Source organism: Chionomys nivalis, chromosome 8 (genome assembly GCF_950005125.1).
Source record: "Chionomys nivalis chromosome 8, mChiNiv1.1, whole genome shotgun sequence".
In the NCBI taxonomy this organism is placed as follows: domain Eukaryota; kingdom Metazoa; phylum Chordata; class Mammalia; order Rodentia; family Cricetidae; genus Chionomys; species Chionomys nivalis.
In genome coordinates this window covers 22,547,031-22,562,806 of record NC_080093.1, presented here as the reverse complement: position 1 = coordinate 22,562,806, position 15,776 = coordinate 22,547,031, and the positions used below count along the sequence as shown (strand labels likewise).

General features: G+C 39.7%; 1 protein-coding gene across 1 annotated transcript in view; it reads left to right on the top strand.

The window, feature by feature from the left end:
• The window catches only part of Kif11 (kinesin family member 11), a 46,695-nt gene that overhangs the window by 3,164 nt on the left and 27,755 nt on the right, over window positions 1-15,776 (top strand). The window contains exons 2-9 of the mRNA XM_057777578.1: window positions 7,437-7,569; window positions 7,736-7,833; window positions 7,923-8,001; window positions 10,257-10,442; window positions 10,550-10,674; window positions 11,711-11,801; window positions 12,039-12,281; window positions 13,772-13,856. Of these exons, the coding sequence (XP_057633561.1) occupies window positions 7,437-7,569; window positions 7,736-7,833; window positions 7,923-8,001; window positions 10,257-10,442; window positions 10,550-10,674; window positions 11,711-11,801; window positions 12,039-12,281; window positions 13,772-13,856 (1,040 nt within the window). The remainder of the gene's footprint in view (window positions 1-7,436; window positions 7,570-7,735; window positions 7,834-7,922; window positions 8,002-10,256; window positions 10,443-10,549; window positions 10,675-11,710; window positions 11,802-12,038; window positions 12,282-13,771; window positions 13,857-15,776) is intronic.

Here is a 15,776-nt window from a genome sequence, read left to right as displayed (position 1 = left end):
TCAAATTGAATTTATTTTGTAACTTTCTTTTGGACTGTTTACTGCTGGAATATGTAAGTGCAATTGATTTTTACTTGCTAGTTTTCAGTCTTATTATATGTATGTATGATGTGTATGTCAGTGTCAGCATTTATGTGCCACGGGTGTGTGTGTGTAGAACAGAATACAACTTTTGGAAGTCTATTGTATCCACCATGAAATCCAGACATTTAACTCAGGTCTTATAGACTTGATCCAGAAAATGCTTTTACCATGTTACCCTTCTTAACCTGCCCTGACTTTATCTTGATACTTTTGTTGAGTTTATTATTTAAAACTTTTAAATACAAAGATTTAATTTCATTATGTGAATGGTGTATGTATGAACGTCCACCATATGTGTGCCTGCCTGCAGGAGCCAGAAGAGGGCATTGGATTACTTAGCTGGAGTTGGAGGCTGTTAGAACCACGAGACGTGGGTATTGGGAAGTGAACTCAGGTCCTTGGGAAAAGCAGTAAACATTCTTAGCCTCTGACCTATCTCTACTCTCCCTACTTTTAATTTGTAATTAAAAGGTTTTTTTTTTTTGGTATTTTATTTTTTTATTTTTTTAAATTTATTTATTTATTATTAAAGATTTCTGCCTCCTCCCCACCACCACCTCCCGTTTCCCTCCCCCTCCCCCAATCAAGTCCCCCTCCCTCGTCAGCCCTAAGAGCAATCAGGGTTCCCTGCCCTGTGGGAAGTCCAAGGACCCACCTCCATCCAGGTCTAGTAAGGTGAGCATCCAAACTGCCTAGGCTTCCACAAAGCCAGTATGTGCAGTAGGATCAAAAACCCATTGCCATTGTTCTTGAGTTCTCAGTAGTCCTCATTGTCCGCTATGTTCAGCGAGTCCGGTTTTATCCCATGCTTTTTCAGACCCAGGCCAGCTGGCCTTGGTGAGGTTTTTTTTTTTTTTTTTTTTTTTTGATGAGGTTTTTGTTTTGTGTGTGTTTTTAATACATGTGTTCTGCGTGTTCAACCTCATGCTTATGCACACGTGCCACGACAGCCTTTAGCCATGCAAAGACAAGACAGGAGTTTGTTCTAGCCTCTTACCCTTTGGGTCCCTGGAACTGAACCCAGGTTGTCAGATTTGGTGGGAAGTGCCATTTCCCATTGACCTACCTCACTGGCCCTTAATTTAAAATTTTTGTTCTAGTTTAAAGTACGAAGTATAGGATTTCATCATGGCATCTTCATATACTTATGATTTGATTGTTTTTTTCACCCACTGCTCTCCCCTTTGACCTTCCTCATCTTTAGCTGATTTCATTTCTTTTCTCAAGTAGTCTCTGAATTGATTTACTTGTCTTGTATGTGTGTTTTACCATTAAGGTTCTCTCCTAGTCATTTAAGATGCCAAGGCAAGAGGAGTGTCAAAAACCAGGAGTTCAAGATCAGCCTAGACATCTAGCAAGATCCTGTTTCTTAAAAAGAAAAAACAAAAACAAAAGAACTGGGGTGAGGATGTAACTCTGAGGGGAAATATTTACCCAACCCAGCTCTCCCTTGCACTGGCTTAGGGCCCATCATTTGCTAATAGTGTGTCTGCAAGAAGTATATCTGCTCTTTCTGGAGTGATGCTCTCCCGTGAGAGTGCACAAGGGATGCACAAGCGTTGATCTGCACTGTCTTCCCTAGCCAGTTACTTCAGGAGTCTATAGCTCCCGGAGCCTCTCAGCCCTGCTGTTCTCAGAAGATGGAGGTGAAGAAGAGAACTTCCCATCTCTATCCCCACCTCTGATTTGGCCTTAAGTTTAAGTTTTTGTATTTCTTCAGCTGAGCAACAATTGTTGGTTCACAGTTGTTGTTTTTGTAAAATCAATAGAATTATCAGCACTTTCACTTTAATTAAATTTAAGCCTTTTTCTTAGTACACCTAGATAAGGCTTACCAATTTATTCATTTATTTTTTAAATTTATTTATTGTGTATACAATGTTCTGTCTTCATTTTGCCTGCACACCAGAAGAGGGCATCAGATCTCATTACAGATGGCTGTGAGCCACTATGTGGTTGCTGGGAATTGAACCCAGGACCTCTGGAAGAGCAGCCAGTGCTCTTAACCTCTGAGCCATTTTGCCAGCCCCTTGTCAATTTGTTGATCTTCATTGTTTTTCTCTAGTTTTCAATTTTATCTTTACTCTATTATTTCCTACCTTCTGGCTTTGAGATTGATTTGTTTAAATTTTAGTGTTAGGCTGTCCTTGGATCTTTCTTGGTTCTTTTTTTTTTTTTTTTTTTGGCTTTTTGAGACAGGGTTTCTCTGTGGTTTTGGAGCCTGTCCTGGAACTAGCTCTTGTAGACCAGGCTGGTCTCGAACTCACAGAGATCCGCCTGCCTCTGCCTCCCAAGTGCTGGGATTAAAGGCGTGCGCCACTACCGCCCGGCCCTTTCTTGGTTCTTTTTTTTTTTTTTTTTTTTTTTTTTGGTTTTTCGAGACAGGGTTTCTCTGTGGTATTTTAGAGCCTGTCCTGGAACTAGCTCTTGTAGACCAGGCTGGTCTCAAACTCACAGAGATCCACCTGCCTCTGCCTCCCGAGTGCTGGGATTAAAGGCGTGCGCCACCACTGCCCGGCTTTCTTTCTTGGTTCTTAATGTAAGGATTTACACTGCTTAGCATTGAACATTCACTTTGCTTTATTATGGCCCGTGTGTGTGTGTGTGTGTGTGTGTGTGTGTGTGTGTGTGTGTGTGTGAGAGAGAGAGAGAGAGAGAGAGAGAGAGAGAGAGAGAGAGAGAGAGAGAGGAGAGAGAGAGGAGAGAGAGTAGCATACAGAGCCATCGCTCATGGTTTCCTGCAGGTATTTCCATACATTAGGCTTTTTCATTACTCACTTCCAGCCCTCATCTTCCTTGACCCCTTTTGCTGGGTCGCCTTTCTCTAAATGCCTCCTTCTGCTTTCAGGTCACATATAGTTCCCTCCCCCACCTTGGGGTAATTTCCAAATATTTTTTTATTTTCCTTCTGCTTTCTTTGTTGATTCTTGATCATTTAAGCACACTTTATTTACTTATTTATATGTGGTACTTAGCAAATTGAATTCGAAACTACAATTTTTTTTTTCCAAACTAGGTTTCTGTGTAGTCTTGGCTATCCTGGAACTTGTTCTGTGGACCAGGCTGGCCTCGAACTCACAGAGATCCGTCTGCCTCTGCCTCACAAGCACTGGGATTAAAGGCCTGCACCACTGCCTCCCTTGAAACTACAGTTAATGCATCTGCTGTGCATATCAGGACCCTGTAGTTTCTGTTGTCTGTCTGGAAATCTTTCCTGCCCCGATACCTACATGTCTGATGTCTTCACATTTAAATTCTGCTCACATATCACCTCATCAGGAAGCATCTCATGATCACCCCAAAATACTACTCATCTCTTGTCTTATCACTTCCTATGCCTCCTTAGTTTGCTTAATGTTCTTTTATTTCTTTTTTTTTTTTTTTTTTTTTTTTTTGGTTTTTCGAGACAGGGTTTCTCTGTGGTTTTGGAGCCTGTCCTGGAACTAGCTCTTGTAGACCAGGCTGGTCTCGAACTCACAGAGATCCGCCTGCCTCTGCCTCCCAAGTGCTGGGATTAAAGGCGTGCGCCACCACCGCCCGGCATGTTCTTTTATTTCTAGTATATTAGTAGCTAATATATTTATTTGGTAATATCTCTTCCAACTGTGTTAAGTTTCCTGAAGAGGATTTGGTGATATGTTTTCGTTTAGTTTTTCTTTTTTTTCTTTTGAGATGGGGTTTGATGTGCCCAGTAGTGCAGCACAAATAATTAAAAACCCAGAGACATATTGGGGTTGAAGCGGAAGATCAGAAAAGCAAAACAGCCCAGCCACTAAACACGTCTTGCCTCTTCCAACGCTGGACGACTGCAGACTGAGCCCTGAGCCTCTGTCTTTTCCTGTCCTATATTCCCCTTTAGTGCTGGGATTAAAGGTGTGTGACACCACTGCCTGGCCTCTAGTGGCTTAGTTTTACCCTCTGATCTTCAGGCAAGCTTTATTTATTAAAACAAATAAAATATCATTATACAGTGACCTTGTTTTTAAACACCTTGTCTTTCTGCCTCCACTTCCTGAGTGCTTGGGACCACTGGTGTGCACCACAGTGTCTACTATATGTGGTGCTGGGGATCAAATCTATGGCCCTGTGCATCTTAGGCAAGCAACTCCTATCAGCTGAGCAACAGCCACAGCACCCCTTTTTAAAAAGATTTTTATTTTTAAGTATGTGTATATGTGTGTGTAGATAGGTGCATGGAAGTTTGATGTCCCTGGAGATAAGAAGAGGCTGTTGGATCCCCTGGATCCAATATGGGTTCTTAATTGCTGAGCTAGCTCTCTAGCTCCCAACTTGTTTCCTGATTTTTGTTCTGTTCGCTAGTTTATCCCTACTTTCTATCATATAGCGAGTATATGATGCTGGATATTTGTGAGTGACATCGGACTTACCTTTTAGTGCCCCCCTTGCCATTTTGGCTTGCAGGTTTTCTCTATCTGTATTGAGGCCCCAAATTGATTGAGTTTGTTAAGATAATTAGCAAGATCCTTGCAATTTTTAGTTAGAGAAATCTGGGCAGGAAAATAGTATATTGGAAGTACTTTTTTTTCTGGTAGCCCTGACAGTCTTTATTTTATTTTATTTTTTTTATTTTTTTAAATATTTATTTATTTTTATTATGTATACAATATTCTGTCTGCATGTATGCCTGCAGGCCAGAAGAGGGCACCAGATATCATTACAGATGGTTGTGAGCCACCATGTGGTTGCTGGGAATTGAACTCAGGACCTTTGGAAGAGCAGGCAATGAATGCTCTTAACCGCTGAGCCATCTCTCCAGCCCCCTGACAGTCTTTAAAGAATATCTTGAGAGTTTTATAATTCTATCCCTACCCCCACCCCTGCCCCCACAACTGTCCTGTACCTTGCTATATAGACAGGCTGGCCTGTAATTCAGTAATTCCCTGGCTCCTCCTTCCTCTGCCTCCTGAGTGCTGGGATTAATGACATGTGTCACCATGCCCAGCATGTGTTTTCATCATTTTTAGTAATGTGTGATCTGTATAAATTTCGTATTACTCTTTCCTGACAATTTGAATGATATGCATTCTGTAGTTTAATTTCATATTCATGCAAGAAAGTAATGTAGAGATGCTGGGAATAGAAGACTAATTGAAAAAGCTTTAGTTAATGAAAGCAAATCCATTATACTTGATAATTTTACTACAATAGACTTAGTTTTTAGTGAATTCTTAGTAATGGATATTCCTGTTGGTACTGTGCATTGTGCAGGCACTACTACAAAATGACAGCACTACTCTTAGCCAGGAGATAAATTTCCCAAGATCACAGATTTGTTCTTCTGACCTCCCAGTAATATGCTAGTGAATTAGGTACAGGAAAAGTCGAGGTTTGCATCATAAATGAATAACACCTTGGTTGTCTAGCAGTGAGGGAAGAGATTTTCTACTTAGACTTTCCTTCTATACTGAGTGGGATAAGTAATCCAAGTTGTTTCCTTTGGCTCAGTTAAATATTAAATGTATAAATGAAATGTTATGAATGCTATTCTATGGACTATGGTTTTTGACAGGGATTAAATGGAGCTAAACTGATAATGCTATAGCAAGACTGTTGACTTATAAAGGTTACAGTTCCCAGAAATAAAATAGGTTGTTTTAATTTCAGTTTACTTAGTTTTTTTTTTTTTTTTTTAAATCATTCCTCTTGGGATGAAATTTATTAAGTAATATAGCTTGACATAGAGCCAAACATAGTGCTGGGTACTGGGATATAGTAAACTAAACAAATATCCTAGTCTGAATTCTGTTAGACACTAACAGGCGATTATGAGAGATGATGTTTGAAAAGGAAAAATTGTGCCGGGTGATGGTGGCGCATGCCTTTAATCCCAGCACTCGGGAGGCAGAGGCAGACGGATCTCTGTGAGTTCGAGACCAGCCTGGTCTACAGAGCTAGTTCCAGGACAGGCTCCAAAGCCGCAGAGAAACCCTGTCTCGAAAAACAAAAACAAAAACAAAAAAAAAAAAAAAAAGGAAAAGGAAAGGAAAAATTGAATGTGGCAATGTTTATGGGGAGAAGGCCATTGGAAGGAATCCCTGGGTTTCATTTTGAGACAGGTGCATGCCAGACATACTTCCATGAGCTTCATCATAAGCTCAGGAAATAAAAACATTTCTTTGTTCATTTACTTTTGGTTGGAGGCATATGTAGAGGACGGAGGACAGTTTGTGGGAGTAGGTTCCTTTCACTGTATGGGTTCTAGGGGTTGAGCTTATCTTTTCAGGCTTCGTGGCAAGCACCTCTACCCACTGAGCGATCTCACTCCCACCCAAACCCACCCTCCCCACCTTTAAAAGTGATCTGTGTGATGCATGTGGATAGCTTGCTAGATGGCTCAAGATCTCACGGCAGCCAAAGGTTAAGATTCTGGCTGTTCTCACTAGCCAGCTTGCCCTAGAGATCTTCCATCTTTGCCTCCAAGCGCTGGGATTACAGGAGGCTTACACATACTTGCCTTTATTTATTTATTTATTTTTGATTTTTCGAGACAGGGTTTCTCAGTGGTTTTGGAACCTGTCCTGGAACTAGCTCTTGTAGACCAGGCTGGTCTCGAACTCACAGAGATCCGCCTGCCTCTGCCTCCCAAGTGCTGGGATTAAAGGCGTGAGCCACCACCGCCCGGTGCCTTTTTTTAAAATAAAACTATTTTTTATTAAAATAGAAAGCAATTCAGATATTCCCCAGTGACAGATAACATTGGCATGGATGAAAGAGAAACAAAACAAAACAGCCAACCAAATAAACAATCAAAGCAAGCTGGATACAAAGTACAGGCAAACATCCCAGTAAGCTCAGAGAACAAAACTGCAAAATAGAGATGTTTACAGATATTTAGAAGAGATCAAGTTATCATTGTATCTTCTCATCAGATCTTCTCAGACATCTCATTCAGCTAGGCTTTTCAATGAACTCTGGGATCCAGCCTGCTCTTCACTCTTGGACTGCCAGTACTTTATTCACTGATCCCTTGAGCCCTTCGGAAATAATACTACATTAAGTTTAGGCATTTTTTTTTTCGAATGAAGACCACTGATCTCTTCTGCTGTTTTTTTGTTTTTTCTATTTGTCCAGTGTCCCGTGTCCGTGTGTGTGTCCCCGTTTTTTTCAATAAATGGTTTCTCTGTTTAGCTCTGGCTGCCCTTGAACTCACTTTGTAGACTAGGATGGCCTTGAGCTCAGAAATCTGCCTATCTCTACCTCCCAGTGCTGGGATTAGAGGCCTGAGCCACCACTGCCCAGCTACCCATATTTTCTTGATTAATGTAGTTAAGGAAAGCTTTATTATTTAACTTGTTAACTAAAAGTTCCTTAAATTGTGTGTTTTTTTCCAGACCGTTTAATTTGGCGGAGCGGAAAGCTAACGCCCACTCGGTAGTGGAATGTGATAACGTGCGGAAAGAAGTCAGTGTGCGAACTGCAGGGCTGACTGACAAGACCTCCAGGAAGACGTACACTTTTGATATGGTACTTACTTCTTCTGCCTTCTTTGCTTACTCACTAATGTAAAGTGATCCTGGGAAAATGGTATACTTCTGAACTTTGTCTTCAAGTTTGTTGAGCGAGTTTCTAGTGGGCAAAATCATTACCATGAATGATGTGTTTTCAGTGCGTTTCTCTCTTTTTTAAATAGGTGTTTGGAGCATCTACGAAACAGATTGATGTTTACCGAAGTGTTGTCTGTCCAATTCTAGATGAAGTTATTATGGGCTATAACTGCACCATCTTTGCGTAAGCAAAACAACTAATTTTCAAGTTGATGAGAAAGTTTAGATGTGTGTATTTGTTTTTGATTTAATACTTTTTTGAAATCTTGACAGATATGGGCAGACTGGCACTGGAAAAACTTTTACGATGGAAGGTGAAAGATCACCTAATGAAGTATATACCTGGGAGGAGGTATTTATTGTTTATAATGTCCTTTTTATCTCGAGTGTGGCAAAAGTTTGGCCAACTACAACCTGGTTATGGATCTCTGAGATGCAGAAGATCAGAGAACCATGTTAACCATGAACCCAAGTTCTCTATACTAAAGTACAATAAATAGTACTTTATTTACTGTTGTATCAGAAATATATGGTCTCAATGGGTGAGATAAGAACAACGCATACAATATAGTGATAAAAAAGAGGGGTCTAGTTGCCAGGTGGTGGTGGCATATGCCTTTCTTTGATCCTAGCACTCAGGAGGCAGATATAGGAGCATCTCTTGCATTCCATCCTGGTCTCAGAGTGAGTTCCAGGAAAGCCAGAACTGTTACACAGAGAAACCCTGTCTCAACCTTCCCCCTCAAAAAAAAGGGGGGGGGAGGGGTCCTACTTACACTTCAGAATAGCATACCAAGTGGTGGTAGCACACACCTTTAATTTCAGCACTTGGGAGGCAGAGACAGATGGATCTCTGTGTGTTCAAGGCCAGCCTGGTCTACAGAATGAGTTCCAGGACAGGCTCCAAAGCTACACAGAAACCGTGTCTTGGAAAAAACAAAAAAATGAGACAAAAAAACAAAAAAACCTCTCCAGAATAGCAGGAGCAGAATGTAGTCCTTCCCTCTACCGCCCTGTTTTATCTGTAGGGAAATGGTTTAGTGTTTCAAGACCCGTAGTGGGTACCTAAAATAGTGAATAGTGTGTATACTATGTCTTTTCTTACATGTGTACCTATGATTTCATCTAATCCATAAATTTGGCATAATAAAAATTTATCAATAATAACTAGTACTATAACATAAGAAATGTAACAATATTTCTGTTTCAATTTTATTATACTATTTATTGTTCTTAGGCAATAGTTTAAAATTATTATTATCATCATTGCTACTATTATTACCATTACTTTGGCTTTTTGAGCCAAGGTCTTATACTTATAACCCAGGCTGGCCTGGAACTCACTATATATTTATTACCTTTGGACTTGTAATAGTTGTTGTATCATAGTCCTGGGATTAAATGAGTAAGAGTTATTCAAACATTTAACACTGTCCTATCAGAACAATGGTTCTGATAACCAATAGTGCTACCAAGTGGTAAACAAGCAGGAAGCATAAGTAGTATAACCAGATATAGGCAAAGGTGTGATTCATGTCCCTGGAAGGATGGTCATTATTTTATCATGCTACTCAGTCTTATGCCCAATTTTTAAGTTTCACAGCTATTTATTTCTCACTTTTCCATTTTATATTTTCAGACTATGGTTGACTATAACTGAGACTGAAATGACTTCTCTGACATGATGAGATTAGTTAGGTTTTTAACTTGCATTGGCAAGTTAATCCCTCAGTAGTTATCTCTCAATATCAGTAGAGAGGAGCTGATTCCAGTACACACACCTAAGTCTGAGGATGCTCAGGAGTCTTTATCAGATGGGACAGTATTTGTACATAGCTTAAATCATCTGTAGGTTTTTACAATACTTAATATAATGCAAGTACTATGTAAATAATTGTTGTGCTGTGTTTTGGGAGGTGGATATTTGTTTTGAGACAGGTTCTTATGTAGTCCAGGCTGACCTTAAAATTGCTATGTAGCTGAGGCAGGCCTTGAACCTATCCTCTTCTCTGGATCCTAAGTGCTGCAGTTCTTGGCGTGCATCACCACGCTCAGTTTGTATTGCATTTTTTAGGGATGGTGACAAAGGGAGGTGTCTGTACATGTTCAGTACAGACAGAATTTTCTTCAAGTAGTTTGTTGCGATTGGTAGAATGCAGAACAAGTGGATCAGAAGGGTCAACTGGCTGATATTGAAATAAAATATAAACCAGGTGTGGTGACTTGTGCCTGGAATATAGTCCTTGGGAGGCTAGGAGAATTGCAGATGCAGGGTCAGTCTAGGCTATATAGTAAACCTGAAATAAACTAGGCTTGAGTATGATGCTGTGCAGCCATAATTCCAGATACCCTGGAGACCGAAGCAGAAGTATCTCAAGTGTGGGGCTAACCTGAGCAATTTAAGGGAGACTCCTGCCTCTGAAAGAAAAACAGGGATGGGGTAGAATGCTTGCCTAGTATGTGTAAGACCTAGGGATCAATCCTCACTATTGCAAATACAGTAATAAACTCTGAAGGAGGGCTTTGTCATGTTTTAACTGTTGTAGCAAATGGCATTTTGAGTTCAATTTTTTTTTTTAGTTTATTTTCTTATTAATATAATTTCAGGATCCTTTGGCTGGTATAATTCCACGCACTCTTCATCAAATTTTTGAGAAACTTACTGATAATGGCACTGAATTTTCAGTCAAAGTGTCCTTGTTGGAAATCTACAACGAAGAACTTTTTGATCTTCTTAGTTCATCTACTGATGTTTCTGAGAGACTGCAGATGTTTGATGATCCCCGGAACAAGGTATCTCAGTTTGAGATGAAGTTTCTGAATTTTAATATCTGAGTCTTTGAAAAAGTCAGTGTACTTTTCTTTACAAAGTAATAGATATTCTTTTGATATTTGATTAGAGAGGAGTGATAATCAAAGGTTTAGAGGAAATCACAGTACACAACAAAGATGAAGTTTACCAAATTTTGGAGAAGGGGGCAGCAAAACGGACAACTGCAGCAACCCTGATGAATGCTTACTCCAGGTAAGGGAGCCATTTCCTTTGCTCCATTCTCCTTTAGGAGAAATCTGGAGGGGTCCAGTCAGGACTAGTTAGGGAATGTGTTGTAACACAGATTTGGTGCTGTGAGAGGAGTTCTTGGTACTCGACATCCATCAGAGTCAAATGGCGGCAATTTTGGAACATTATTGAAAGGAAACAAAGATTATTGCGGAAGTAGTAAAATTTTAAAAACAGAATTCTTTTTCAAATGATGGTCTGCTGGCTATGGTGTGGTGGTTCATGTCTGTGATTCCAGCATTTGAGAGGCTGAGGAAAGAGGCTCAGGAGCTCGAGTTCAAAAGGACATATATAACTAGGCCAGCTAGGCTACACTCTGAGACCTTTCTTCTAAACAAAAGAACCTTAAAGCACAAACTATCTTTTCTATAATTTAAAAAACTTACAAAATAAGAATTTTTAGGGGCTGAAGAGATGGCTTAGTGGTTAAGAGCACTGACTGCTCTTCCAGAGGTCATGAGTTCAATTCCCAGCAACCACATGGTGGCTCACAACCATCTGTAATGAGATTTGGTGCCCTCTTCTGGCGTGTGAGCATACATGGAGGCAGAATGTTGTATACATAATAAATAAATCTTTAAAAAAAAATAAGAATTTTTAAAAATATAAAGAAGAAAATTAAAAGTTACTTTATTCTCCACTGCTGATCACATTAACAAATGCAGCGATGTTCTGGATGGGAGCTATCTTCTCTGAGACGTTCCTTCTTTTCAGAGGTGCCTGAAAATTCTTTGTGTGTACGTTGCTGGGGATGGAACCCAGGAACTGGTGTGTACTAGATGTAGGCTTTATATCTCCAGCCCTAAAAGTTCTAGGGGAGTTTTGGTAGCTTCTTATTATGGTCAGTATTGTAGGTAGCAGGTAGAAATTTTGTCATTCAAGGTTTTATTGTTGTCTTTCTTTGTGTATTTAGATCTTCCTTTTCGGGTTTTCAGTATTTTGTAGAGAACAAGTAGTGCTTTACATTGTAATGATTGGACAACCTGGTCTTGTTTTCTAGTCGTTCCCATTCAGTTTTTTCTGTTACAATACATATGAAGGAAACTACAATTGATGGAGAAGAGCTTGTTAAAATTGGAAAGTTGAATTTGGTAAGCATCCTGCTTTAATGCCACTGTGTTATTCTTGATTACTTCCTAGAGATGCTTGGGATTTCACTTACAGTATTTCTATAGTTAAATCCATTAATTACTTTGGAGTAGAAGAAGAAACTTGTGGAAAGTTTATTTTGCTAGCCATTTAGTACATTATATATAATAAAAGATATAAAAGAATACAAATATTTGAATCCAAATACAATAGATTAACATTTCTTTTTTAAATTAAAGGTCGATCTTGCAGGAAGTGAAAACATTGGGCGTTCTGGAGCTGTTGACAAGAGGGCCCGGGAAGCTGGGAATATCAACCAGTCCCTGTTGACCTTGGGGAGAGTTATTACTGCTCTGGTGGAAAGAACACCTCATATTCCTTATCGAGAATCTAAATTAACTAGAATCCTGCAAGATTCTCTTGGGGGGCGTACAAGAACATCTATAATTGCAACCATTTCCCCTGCGTCTCTCAATCTTGAGGTAAGCCCTTTGACAGAAAGCTACAGATATGGGATTTTTTTTTTTTTTTTTTTGGTTTTTCGAGACAGGGTTTCTCTGTGGTTTTGGTTCCTGTCCTGAAACGAGCTCTTGTAGACCACGCTGGCCTCAAACTCACAGAGATCCGCCTGCCTCTGCCTCCCCAGTGCTGGGATTAAAGGCGTGCGCCACCACTGCCCGGCGTGGGAATTTTTTTAAAAGTAATTTTAAAGTTCATTTTACTTGCTTCATTCTATACTGTAATATATAGGAATCTGGACATTGTATATGAACATATCCTTGAGGATGCTACTACAATAAAAAGCTAGTGATGACTTCCAAAGCGGTTCCATTCCCCCCCCCCCCCACCTTTGCTAGTTTTATTTTGCGGTAAAATTTCCTGTGTCTTTCAGGTTGACCAAGACTTGTAATCTCCTTGCCTCAATTTCCAGAGTGCTGTATCAAACTGGCTTGATAATTTAAAAAAAAAATGTTCTTTGTTTCTGTTTTTGTTTTTCAAGACAGGGTTTCTCTGTGTAGCTCTGGCTGTTCTGGTACTCACTCTGTAGATCAGGCTGCCTCTGCCTCCTGAATACTGGGATAAAAGGCATTTGCCACCATTACCCAGCTAAAATAATTTTTATATTTATTTGTTTACTTATTTTGTGTGTGTATGTGTGTGGGTATACAAATTGGGATCAGAAAACAACTTGTGGTTGTCACTTCTACCATATGGGCTCCAGGGATCAAGTTTAGATCATTTGACTTGGTGGCAAGTGCCTTTGCTCATCTTGCTAACCCTTCATATATTAAAAAAAAATTGCTGGGGCTGGGAAAATGGCTCAAAGATTAGAACCTTTGACTGCTCTTCCAATGGGCCCTTGTTGGATTTTTAGCACCAACATGGTGACCCACAACCATCTGTAACTCTAGTTATAACTGATGCCCTCTTCTGGCTGCCTTAAGCACTAGACCCACACAGAGTACACAGTCATACATGCAGGCAAAACACCCATAGACATAAAAAAATTGCTGAGGGTCAATAGTAGTGCATGCTGTGTAGGGGTTCATTGAGAACTCAGACCAAGTCAAGTCTTTTTTTGGAGCACTGACTTATACTTAGCACACTAGTTTCATTACAGTATATTATTGTGCTATGTTGAAATTGTGCTACATATCAACACTTCATTCTTTTTATGGGTGTATAATATTTAATTATATGGATATAGGTGTTGTGTGACTGTGTTCCTAGAATCTCATGGACAAATGTCCACTCACCTCAGATAGAGTGCATGCCAGACCAAAAGCAAAGACATTGCCAGAGCTCACCTTGGTGAACGAATGGGTTTTATTGGGGTTACTTATAAAAGCAGAAATGACTCAAAGACAGCTGTATCACCAAAAGCGTTCTTCCTCCCCCATGTACATTTTAACAGAAGCATCTTATTTTCATCCTCATGCCTTTAGTAATTAACCTTTCCTTTTCCTGACAGGAAACTCTGAGTACATTGGAATATGCTCACAGAGCAAAGAACATAATGAATAAGCCTGAGGTTAATCAGAAACTCACCAAAAAAAGCTCTTATTAAGGTAATTGTGAATTTGTATGGAATAATGTAATCGTGTTTAGCATGTCTGAAATACATTACTAGCAACAGATATGGGCTTTTCTTTCTCTCTCTCTCTCTCTCTCCTCTCTCTCTCTCTCTCTCTCTCTCTCTCTCTCTCTCTCTCTCTCTCTCTCTCTCTTTCTTTCTGAGACAGGGTTTCTTTGTGTAACTCTGGCTGTCCTGGAACTCACTCTGGAAACGAGGTTGGCCTCTAACTCACAGAGACCAATTGCCTGTCTCCCACATGCTTGGGATTAAAGGCCTGAGTAAGAATAGCAACAGTTCACTTTTTATCAGGATTTGTTAAATGTCTTGTTGTAGACATTTGTTAATGAGTGATGGTCTCACTGACCAAGAGAAAGGGTTCTGCCCACAGTGGTTCTGGAGACCTGCTCCACCGCCCCATGTGGTAGGGCTTTTATATAGTGATTTAAAGTAAAGTAAATGCCTGCTGCTACAGTGTTCTAACACTGATATGTTGACATTCCCAGCTTTATAACACAGTTAACACTCTTAACATTTGTGTTAACAAGTAGAAATTTTGTTTACATCTTTGAGGCGAAATTTACTCACCATGGCATTTACCTCGTCAGCATTTATTTATTTTTTAAAATTCATTTTTTTTATTTAAATTTTTTAAAAATTTTATTTATTATGTATACAGAGCTCTGCCTGCATGTATGCCTGCAGGCCAGAAGAGGGCATCAAATCTCATTACAGATGGTTGTGAGCCACCATGTGGTTGCTGGGAATTGTACTCAGGACCTTTGGAAGAGCAGCCAGAGCTCTTAACCACTGAGCCATCTCTCCAGCCCCGTCAGCACTTACTTAAATGATTTAATACATTAATGTAGTTGCCCAACATCTATACAATCCACTTTCAGAAAAAAATTAACATTGTAGTTTCCCGTCTTTATAATCAAGTAACCATTGAAATGCTTTCTCTGTGTCTGTCTCTGTTTTGTTCTTGAGCAGAATCTTAAGTTTGTAGCCCAGGCTGTCCTGGCATTTGTCTCCTTTCCCCTCTGCTCGACCTCTTTAGTTCTGGGATTGCAGGCACAAACCACCATGCCTAGTTTATCAGTACACTTTCTAAAGAGAGTTTTAATTTTCCTGTATATTTCCTAGAAGGAGAATCATATACTATTTGGCCTTTACTTCTATCTTTTACTTGATATAACTTTTGAGATTTTCTTTATGCTTTTGTTGATGTGTGCCAGTAGTTTATTTCTTTATGTTGCTGAATAACATTCTATTGTATGGATAATACTATACTTTGTTTAAACATACACCAGCCAGTAAATTATTTTCCAAAATGCCATAAGATGCTCATAGAATTCTCTCCTCTCTTCTTAGTGTTAGTTCCTGCACTCACTACTCAGTTTTGTAAAATTCTGTAGTTTCAAAAGTATTATTGAAGGGAATTAAACTTTTACAGTACATAAACTTTTGGAGTTGTCTTTTTAAATTTTGTATTCTCTGAGGTCTCACCCAAGCTGTCGTGTATCTATCTCAATAGGTCTTTTTAGTGCTGGGTGTTTTATGGTGGCTGAGCTATTTGTATAATTTATCTGATAATCTTGAAAGATATATTGAACAACTTTAATTTTTTTTTTTCTGGGGATTTGCTGACAGTTTCAAAGCGTTTAGTTCATGATCATCATGGTGGGGAGCATGATAGTAGGCAGGCATGGCATGGAACAAAAGTGACAGCTAAGAGCTCACATCTGATCTGAAAGCAGGCCGAGAGAGGAAGACTGAGCCTGGCATGGGCTTTTGAAACTTCAAAGCCCACCTACTGACATACTTCCTCCAACAAGGCTCTGACTCCTTCCTAACAGTCCAACTGGGAACCAAACATTCAAACACATGAGCCAATGGGGCTATT